Source organism: Limulus polyphemus, unplaced genomic scaffold, assembly GCF_000517525.1.
Source record: "Limulus polyphemus unplaced genomic scaffold, Limulus_polyphemus-2.1.2 Scaffold1148, whole genome shotgun sequence".
Classification (NCBI taxonomy): domain Eukaryota; kingdom Metazoa; phylum Arthropoda; class Merostomata; order Xiphosura; family Limulidae; genus Limulus; species Limulus polyphemus.
Window position 1 is genome coordinate 68,192 of NW_013666758.1, and position 11,278 is coordinate 79,469.

The window sequence follows — 11,278 nt, forward strand, 5'->3', positions numbered from 1 at the left end:
TCTTAAGAATTAGAATGTTCCAGTTGACAGAACATGACATTAGATAGTGATGTGTGTGTGTGTGTAATATTATATCATAATAAGGGATATAGTAATTTTTCTGATCAGTCTTTATTGGAACAATAAAATTTCTAGTAAAAAAGATGCATACATTTCAACAGTTTTCAAGAAGAATAGTTAACTATTCGAAAGCATTAGAGTTTTGGGTCTGGTTTGAAAACCATTACAACTTTTTTATGTGATCCTGTGTGCTAATTTCTTAATCAGAATATACATTTCAATTATACCCAATTTATTGTATGTTACTGCCAATGAAAAGTTTCGTTGCCAGTGACATACAACAAAAAAGTTATAGTTAAAATACTATATTATACCTTTTTCTTAGAGGAAACCCCTCCTAGGTCAGGAAATATTACACGATTTAAATGATTATTAGTCTTATTGTAATGTAATATAACGCACACAATTTCTCTATTAGAACACTAAAAAAAATGGAGTTAATTTATATTTTACACTTGTTTAAGGTATCTGATAAGTACAGGTGATAAGCTTGATGTTTTTTTAAATTTCAAATTTAATTATGAAATTATCCAGCACTACATGACTTTGCTAGGAAATATTTTTGAATAATATGTTATGTTAGTGTAAAGTTTCAAGGTGTTAACCTGGTTTACAGTTTTAATCACTTATAAACATACTTTCATACAAAAGTGTGTTGAAGTATAAGTTATTTGAAAGGATTAGATTAATATAATACAAAAAAAAGGAAAGGCCATATCTTTGAATAAATGCGTAGTAGCAGTTATTATGAGCTAAATAGGAGGAAAATGGCCCTCAGTGTTTATCATTAATATTATAACTACCTTTGGACTTTCTTTTTTTCAAATATCAGCCAACTTGTGGAAACTACAACTTGATCCCATACAAACTAAATGATATGGGAACATGTGTCGTAACTGAGTCTGGGGCCCTGAGGCTTGTAGGAGATGAACCAGTAGATGGGTGGATACACTTTGGTATGAGGCTGAGAAAGCTGTTACAAGAAGTGGAAGTGCAAAACAAGTAATAACTATTTCTATCTGATTGTTGGACAAAAAGTGTGATATTCTTGCTTAATTTAGGAATATAATGTATATATTACATGAATTGGACATTTATAAATCCATTGTATGTATCAGTACATTGAAAGTTTGTCTGCTCATCATACATAGAAACAATTCCTAGAAGAATTGTTTGCAAGTGCCATCTTAAAGACACAGCTTTCATACAAATATACAATGTAGCAGTTTTGAATGAACTTTCATGGTATGAATCTTGAAATCTTACTATATCTAAAGAAAACAATAATTGAAGATAACTTTTTAATTAAAGTAGATGTTACACTTATAGTTGACATGTTATTTTGAAGATAATTGATAGACTTAGGTTTGGTTGCTTGGAGTCAAAGAGCATATAAAAGTTAAGATCTTGGAATTTTTTATGTCAAATGAGACTCAGATTAATATTCATATTATTTCTTGTAGATGTTCATATTGTTTTTGCGTTATTTTCAGAATACAGTTAACCTGGTTTAATATTCATAAGTTGTACAATTTTTTAGTCATGTAGTAATCCTGAACTAGGTTTTGTATGTGTTTGTGCTGTTACCATGGTTTTAACAGACTTTGGTGGTTAATATACTGATTAAAATACAGACTAAGCATAGTTAAATTCAGATACTTCAGGCTATGGATTTTGCTCTAAATTTTTTATCCAAATAGTATAATGTAACTTTAGACAATTAATAAACTTTGAAGCTAAATTATTGTGAATATAGGAATCTGTAGATAGCCAAATGTCTGTCTGTCATGCTCTGCACCTCCCGATTGATTAACCTTAAGAAATTATACAGCAAAATGCTTATTTTTAAGAGTACATTACAGAAAATTATAAATGTTTTGCAATTATTACAATTAAATATCATTATCTACATCAATCACTCGATCTTGGTATGTACTGAACAGTCAGTCTGAGAAAAAACTTATGAACAAAAATATGTCGTTTTGTGAGGGAATTATAGAAGAAAAAAAGGGACTTTCTTCATTGTTTGTTTAAAGAAATATTTTGAAGATAGAACTGTCAATGGAAATACTCATAAAGGGAGGAACGTGTTTGAATTTGTATTTGGTGTTGTTCAGTTTATATATCTTTATTTTAATTTCATGTCAGTATTATATACATACATGACTTTATTCTACCACATCAAATAAATTAATTGAAATAAATTAATAGATAAATTGAATATCTCCCCTTTGGCACTTTCTATAGAAATGAAAAATTGTCAAAAACTGCTCACTTCAGTAGCTGTCTTTTTTTTGTGTGTGTGCATAGTAAAATGACAAGGAATTGTGGCAGGCAGCAGAAACAAATATTATTGGCCATATAGTAAATCTTAGCACTGTTGTGCTGGATGCATCTATTGCATCAAAATCCAAACATTTTTGTGAACATTGCATTGTAGTTAGCCTCATTTGCATAAAAACAAACAGAATGCAATTTATCTTATTGAAATAACAAAAGAAGCTTTAAACTGCCCACTAGACAATCATATTGCACATATGCTATGATCCAAGGTATTGGGTTGACTGCACATTTGTTATTTATTCATCACTATTTTTAAGAAATTTACCATTGAATTGGTTCAACAGGCATCTGCTAGTATTATTATAATTCAAGGAATAGGTCTGAGGAACATTACTGTAACAGGTTTTTAGCCCATTATGGAAGATTATCACTAAACATTTTAACTTGAAGATATTATCTTTACAATAATTGGTTTTACATTGCGAGTATTTTTAAAATTCAAAGTGGACAAATTCTACAATTTAAATTCACACATTTTAAGCTTATATTTCATAAAACACTGTCCATACTTAAAACTCAAAAGTAAAATCCTTGTGATTATTAGGCTTAGTATTTAGCCATCATTGCATTATGGGCATTTATTGGAAATGTAAGTTCCAAAGAAAAGGAATGTAAGAAATACGAAGGAATTTCTTGATACAAAGTAGTTTTATTATCTATTTATTTTAACATTACTAATGCCTTGAGTAGGTAATTCACAACAATGCATGGAGTTTGTGACAATAAATATTTAGTTATTTATAATTAAAAAGTGGAATAGTTAATTCACAATTCTTTATCAACATTAATTTACATGACATACTTTTATGCATTCAGGCTTTTATTGTAGCCACATCTAAGCCAAAAGTGGCAACATTAGACCTTGCAGTGCTGATACAAGTTGCCACATTTTGTATATTGAGGTTTTGTAAGTAATAAGTACTTTTAAACATTGATAAAATTTGAAGTATTTAACTATAGCATCAATTTTATTATTTATTGTAACCTTTAATGTATAACATAAAATATTTCATATAGTATATAACATATAGTATATATATATTATACATATGAATTAGAAAAGGCAGTCATTTTGGCTTGGTAAGTTTCTTATGTAAAAAATGGGAAGGACAAGTGATAGTTAAACCAAATTGAATAGGACATTATAAGTAGAAGTACTTTGAATTAGTTACTGGGGGAGGGGGGGTAACGTATGGCAAAGCTGGTACCAAACTTCTCAGAAGTATAATAATAAATAAGTATTAAAATCATGTTGTTTATATTATACACTTGGTATTAAAACAAAATGATATACAAAAATAATAGTGAAGTATAAAGTAAAATTGGCTACTGTTGGCTTGTTGTCTCCCTGTGGTCATTAGTTTGGGATTAGGGACAATCCCACGTTATCTGGAATATGTACTGATAAAAGAATATGCTGTGATGGGACTGCATATTGGAGAGGAGAGCCTGTGCTTTGATCAGTGCTAAATTACTCCTAGTGTGAGAAGGCAAAAACAAATTGGCATATTTAATATATGTAATTGGAAATTTTGTTTCAGAAATATTAGAATTATGAAAACGTGGTATTTTTTGCAAGGAAACACCTTTTCAATTAAATATATTTTTATATGATTACGAAGTAAATTGTAATTTTTGTTTTGCAAATTTAAAGTTTCATCAGGTGAATATGAAATTTCTTGTTTGTTTAAGCAAAAAGTTATTGTCTAAAAGAATGGATAACTAAAGTGTTAAATGTCATATTTATGTAAGGATACTGCATGTTATATCTAAAAACTTCATAGGAAAACGAATCTCGCTAAATACAGGAGTGCATCATTCTACATGACAACAGGTGAATTATCTTTTTTCATTTGGGGTAGGTGGATTACATCAACCTTTTAACCTCAAAGTAACTATCAGGGTTTCTATACTATAATATGTAGTATATTTTGTGTATCTTCACAAAACTTGGTAAGCTTTCAATAAGCATTATAAATATTTTGTACACAAAAATCAGAATTTCTAATTAAGTATTTTTACTAAAGGTTCAGCCATAAATATATAGTCAGAGTGTTAATTGCTCCGAGTGCAAAAAAGGTTTTCATTTTAATATGAAAAGTACTTTTCTTCATCTAAAAATTTTCAAATTTCATTTGTGTAGTCTCTAAAGCCTCCTAAATAAATATCAAGCATTTTTTCTTCAGTTAAAATTTATGTTTGATCTGCTACTTTATCTACCTTATTTCTGTATGGAGTCAGTTGATTTGACTAACCTTATAACCACCAGAAACAAGTATGAAATAGATCTAAATTACCCTTTTTTCTTTGTAGAGTGGCTGCAAATTGTAATGGTAACCTCCATTTGTTTATACGTAATTTATTATTGTTTTATTGCCCTTTGAACCCTGTCTAACTAATAATCCTGCCATGCAAATTGTAAATCACATAGCTTACATTTCTGTATTGAATGACATGAGAGCATACCTTGTAGAATTTTTATTATGATTTTTTTTACCATCTTTCCTTATCTAACCTAATAAGTTTCTGATTTTTGCATTTTAGTTATTTTTTGCTGTCAGTTGTCAATGAAAGTTAAGCCTACTTTTTTATACTAATGGTATTAGTAGACTAAATAATTTTTACTTAATTAATTAATGCACCTAAGAACATAGAATAATAACGCAGTAAGCAAACAAATGTCCTGTAAATATAACAATTTACCTGGCTTTTTACCTTGTACTGTATCAACTTGACAGTTATTATGATTTTAAAATCTAGTAAAGGGCTTGTTAGACAACCAGGGGCACTCATTAACTTCTGTTTCTCTTCACCCCTCTAGCAGAATTAAGAGTTATTCTTCTACGGTGAATTCTGATAAAACTTTAAGTGGCATACTGAGTTTGAACAATGGGGTATGAATGTTAAACTCGCTGGTTGTTGATGAATGTACATGGCATGGGTACATATAAAGCATGACGAATTGAGAGCCCCATAATATTTGGGAAAGCTGTGAATTTTGAAAGCAGAAAGTAAGGAATTGGAAACATGATGGAAAGGTGTGAAATCTAAAAGATAAGTGAACAAGTAACAGGCATGACAAAAGACAGGATAAGTGACTGGCTTGGAGGATCAAGGCTGTAACAAAATCAGCGAGTTCCTGACAATTGCTAAGGAATAAAAGTCATATACAAAACTTCTGACTAGAAGAAAATTAACATTTAACACACATTTGAAAATTTAAACATATAATCATTGATCGTTAACTTGGGACAGGCACCTTTTCAGGGCTGGGATCACAGAACTCAAATTTTAAAAATAAAACTTTTGCTGTAGGGGGGAAATGGGACTACCCTAAGAAAAACTCACTTTCACTGGGCAGGTGCTGAATAATCTACCTTCCCAGTGCCCTTGACTTGTTGCTGAAAAGAAAATAACTTAATAGGCAAATAATAACAAATAGGTTAATAGGCAAGAAACAAGGTCGTATGTATTTCAAGTGACTTGTGTATCTGTGCTATTAATATTCTTGATCAAGTTAAAAGGAGATGTGTAACTAATCCAGGAGGCTAGGGTGACTGCAATTTAGGATCATTTTTTTTTGTTTGGGAGTTATGCTGGTGCGAGTGTTTGTAATAATGAATTGCTAACCTAAATAAGCATTCTTGCATAGAGGGTATAACTGAGAGTGAGTTCCGATACTCTGTTGGGGTATAAATTGTGAGTCTATGGGCTATTTTAATTGCTCTATTCTGAAGATTTTGCAACTTTTGATACTGATAGTCTGACATATTGCATGTTACCTCATTACCATATTCAAATAAAGGTCTAATATAAGCATGGTAGATAGCGATAATTGTTTTGGCATTAAAACCCTTGTTGACACCTATTTATCTTAAGTAATTGATTCTGTTACTTGTTTTCCTAATGTTCTCATTAAAATGCTTATTCCAAGATATGTTTGAGGAGGAAGTTAAACCTAGGGATTTAAGAGATTTAGTGAATGAGATTACTGTGTTATTTAGTGTTAGGCTAATGTTTCTTAATTTTTTTCCTGCATTTATAATTTTCTTGTGGAAAGTGATGTGTCTTGGAAAGTTTGAGGGTTACACACCATTTATTACACCATTGTTGTAAAGTGTCAAGCAAAGTTTGAACTCTCAATATGTCTTCATGTGGATTATTTGAAGAGATCCAAATCACGATGTCATCTGCATACTGAGATGTTAATGTATATGTTAGTGGGGGGGTTGGGGGGGCATATGTTGTATAGTGTCGTGCTAAGTACTGATCCTTGTGGAATGCCTGCTTTTAAAGTAAGAGGATGTGATGTAGAATTGAGTGGTTGATGAGACAGCTTGACACCCAACGAACTAAAGGGGTAGGTATACCATTGTTGTTTAATTTAAGTCTTAAACCGTTGTGTTACACGGAATCAAATGCTTTGTGCACATTCAGGAAGGTAACTATGGTCGTGTGCATTCTATTCATGTCTTGATAAATAGATTCTGTAAGCCTAGTGAGGTAATCTGAAGTCTGTCTGTTTTTCCTACCTGCATTTTGGTTGTTGTTCAGAATCTCGTTGGTTTCGAGGTATGAGTTTTTCCATTAATTTTCCCAGAATGTCGAGTAAGCTAATAGACCTGTAATTTCTAGGGTTATTTAGATCATTATCTGTTTTGGGAATAACTTTAATGATTGCTGACTTCCATATTACTGGGTAATATCCTGATTGTAGAGATAAATTATATATCACGACTAGGTGTTCTGAAACAGGGTTTGAAAGGTGCTTTATAATCATATTGTTTATACTGTTGTCCATGGATGCTTTGTGCTTGATCTTCTTTAAGTTTATTTTTATTACAGTTAGTGATATTGGTTGTATAAATAGGTTCAAAGTTTGATTATTTTGTGTTACTGAGACAGGAAATTTGGATGTGAAAATACTAGAATTGTTATTGATATGGTCTTTTATATTATTGAAATGCTATGCATCAAAAGAGGCGAAATTTGGTGTCACAAAGGTATTACTAAAATGCTGGACGAGTAGTTCAACTTGTTTATTATCAGATGTGACAGTGACATACTGCAGCATAGTAATATTACTCTTAGGCTTGGTGTTGATTATAGATTTAAACTTTCTCCAGAATAGTAAGGAGTCAGGATGGGAATTATCTATAGGTTTACAGAATAGTTCCCAGTTTTATCCTGTTGTTTTTTGATAAATATCTTGATACGATATTTATCATTGATTAAAGGTTTTAAAGCAGGGTTGCGGGAGTATGTAAACTTTTTTCTGAGTTGTCTTCTATTTAAGATTAATTCATGAATTTTTGGGAGTGAGTTTCTATGATCTGAGATTAGGATGCCATGTATTGCTTGGGAGCGTTTCCTTGCTTGTTAGCATTATTGCATTGGTGATCATATTTGCATATTCATCAATATCGGAGAGCGTTTTAGCAGCATGCTTTAATTGAGGTAAATGTTTAATAATTGTATTAAGGGTTACCCAGTCCATGTGGAGTAATCGTAAGTTGGTGGCTGATGATGGTTGGTGTAGCTACGATCAGGGTATAAAGAGAACAAAGTAGGGTTGTGATTCCCTCCTATATTATCATGTACCTGAAAATTATGAGTGTGATGAAGTAAAGCTGTGGGAACAACAGCAAAGTCTAGTATGTCTTGAGAGACATTCACATGTGTGTGAGTCATGTTAGCAGAGTTAATAATGACTAGATTGTTATTTTCTAAAAGCTTACTTATTATTTTTCCATTAGCATTGGTAGAGCAACAATTAAAATCTATGTGTTTAGCATTAAGATCACCAGTTATGACTGTATTGATATACTGATTGCATAAATTTTGTAATAACTCTACATTGGGTTGTGAAACTGTGAAATGTACAGGTGAACTAGAGTAAACGGGGGCGAGTTGGATGGATGGATGCAACATAAAATTATCTCATTATTATCTGTTAGCTGGAAATGTGATTTTAATATATTCTCGGTAAAGTAAAGCTATTCCTCGACTGTTAATTAATTTAGGTTTGTGAACAATTTTAAAACCAGGTAAATTAAAACTACTTTTTTCATTAAATAAGGTTTCATTAATGCTATGACATCTGCTCTGATGGATTTACATAGTTGAAATAGTTTGATTTTTTTATAGTATAACCTGCCCTGAATATTACTTTGTAAAAGAACTACCAGTATTAAACTAAATAAAAGCTGAAAGGCTTACCTTGCCGTAATTTTCTGCTCACGTGTTGTCGATCCAGGAATTGAGTCAGCATGATCAGGTTGCTCAGCTCGGGAATTCAAAGTAGTAGCCTGCTATTGAGCAAATTTCCTTGGCCAGGTACGAGGAGTCCTTTGTGAGATTGTTCTCCCTGGTGATAAGGATGACTTCTGCAATGAAGGCGATTACCCTGACATAGAAAAATACCACTTCGGAAGGTGGTTTCAATGGTGCAGGTTGATCTTGAACGGCTTTTGCATATGTCTATGAGGTTGGTGGTTGAAGTAATGATCTGGAGGAATCCTGGCTGTTGCTTGGGTTGCTTGATGGTGTAGGAGCTGGTTCCTGGCATTGAAGTGACTTCCTGAGTTTCATTGTGGCAGGAGCTGAAGGGGCTTGATCCTGAAAGCCAGACAGAGCCTTGAATCTCGGGCAGCACCGGTAGGTAGCATTGCGTGGTCAGTGGTAGTTGGCGCATCTGGTTTGCTCCCAATCTGTTACTGAGTGGGGTCCACTGCATTGGACACAATGAACTACCATTGTACAAGCTGTCTTTGTGTGCCCAAAACATTGATACTTGAAGCACTGCACAACCTTGGGGCCTTTTTCTTGGACTGCTTCTACTGGGTGATGAGAGAAGAATAGAACACCTGAGCTGATGACTGTCCACTTTCTTGGTATCCATGGGGGTAAACTTGGTGAGAGGCATGGGTATTCTGGTCTTGGCTGACTTGATACACTCCATCCTATGCTCTTCAATCTCCCGGGCTGCAAGTTCAGAATGCACCCGGGATTCCCTCGACAATCATGGAAGGAGGCATCTTGGGTGTGCTGGCTAGACTGGGTGGTACTAGCAATATTGGCTGAGCAGGTAGTGTTACAGCATCTGCTTGACTGACGTGCTTGGTGAGAGTGAAGTCATGTTTTATCTATAGCATAAGAGCCTTTAAATACTTCCCTAAGGTTATTGATCTGAATACTGAGAAAGAAATGCTCAAATTGAAGACAAAATAGACTACTCTTTACTGACAACAATGTAATATAATACATCATATGATAGATTAAAACTATAGATGTAACTTTACACTTTTATATTTAGGGCTCACATGAAAGAAAAATTCTTGGCTGATCTAAGAAAAGCTCGTGAAAGTTACTCAGGAGAAGAACTTGCTAAGGTGAGTTAATTTTGAGTACTTTATGTTTATTACAAGACTTGATGATTTATATGATTAATGAATGATGAAATTATATTATTTCAAATAAAGTTAATGTCAGGTATCAGTGTATTGATACTCTTATATTTAACATTACAAAGATAACTTTTACATATTATATAGATTCTCCACAACATGAAGAGACGATTAGATGACCCAAATATCATATCTGGTGATGCTGTGTTGAATATGCTTATATCATTTCGAGAAATTCAGGTGAGTATATAAAACTTTTCATCCTGTGGGTTTAATAATAAATTCACTGTTCAGTTGATCTGATTTAGCTTTAGACTCATGCTGTTCTATATTGTATATGTACTAAAATTGTTTTTACTGTTGAGTTATTAAATCAAACTAGATGCCTAAGCATTGCAACTAAATATAAAAGTATTGTCATTATGTGTACATGTATATTATTAGCTTGAATTATTCTTTCTATTATTATTTCCAAAACCACCACATGTTCATATTTTTCTTTATAGAAATATAATTTAACAAAAGTGGATCTTTTTCTTCTTTTTTTGCTAAAAATAACATGGAGAACTAGTAAGGTAACTAATTTCTAGGTCACCAGTTAGCCATATCAATGTATAGAAATTTCATTCATTTTACAACAAGTGTTTATTGTCAGATTTGTGTAACTCCTATAATACCCTCTTACTTTTGTGTAGAAATCTTCTGTATACAGTAGTTGTTTGACCTTACATGATACTGTTTCCTGCATTTATCAGATTTTTCACAAGCAAAATATTGTTAATTGCTTCCAACTTTCATCAGAACATTCTAAGCAATCAACTTGAGCCTCTATAATAAGTGCTAGTTTGTTATTGTCATTCAGCTACAAATCTATGATGGTTTTATTTTGTGTGCAGTGTTTTTCTGTTTGTTTTAAACTGTTCATGGTAAATTATCTGGTTATTGAACATGCACAGGGTTTGAACACATCCTGGAATTTCACTGTACCCCTGGAAAAGTCCATAATTGAATAGTATACAAGTTTTAAATTCTTTATGCTACAAGGAAATATGTATATTAAAAAATTCTGAATTTCCACTAGTGTGATACACGTGAAACATTTTGTCTTAGCATGTCATCATATCTATTTTATCTATCATCCCTCAAAAATGTACAAAATTAAACGTAAAATACTCTATAAAATCGTGGAGGGCAGAACATTGTGTAGCTTTATGCTTAATTACAAACAAACAAACCCTCGAAAAAGTACGAAATTAAACATAAAATACTGTATAAAATCGTTATTGCTCAAACAAACCATAATTTTTATAGCCTTCAATTTTGTTTGGTTACAGAGCTATCAAGTAGAAAATCAGAACCCTCCTGCCACATCCTCTTTCACAATTTGTTGATAGTTCTCTCTTACGTTTCATTACATATTACCTATAACCAATAGAAAGTCAAGGCTTTCTTCTATCAAATAGCGTATT

The 11,278-nt window shown here is 32.2% G+C and overlaps 1 protein-coding gene across 8 annotated transcripts in view; it reads left to right on the forward strand.

Annotated features, from left to right (window-relative positions):
* Positions 1 to 11,278, forward strand: part of LOC106462352 (mitogen-activated protein kinase kinase kinase 5-like) — a 151,359-nt gene that overhangs the window by 23,892 nt on the left and 116,189 nt on the right. For all 8 annotated transcript variants that reach the window (XM_013922265.2, XM_013922266.2, XM_013922269.2 and 5 more), the window contains 3 exons: positions 893 to 1,062; positions 9,719 to 9,794; positions 9,957 to 10,049. In XM_013922265.2, the coding sequence (XP_013777719.1) occupies positions 893 to 1,062; positions 9,719 to 9,794; positions 9,957 to 10,049 (339 nt within the window). The remainder of the gene's footprint in view (positions 1 to 892; positions 1,063 to 9,718; positions 9,795 to 9,956; positions 10,050 to 11,278) is intronic.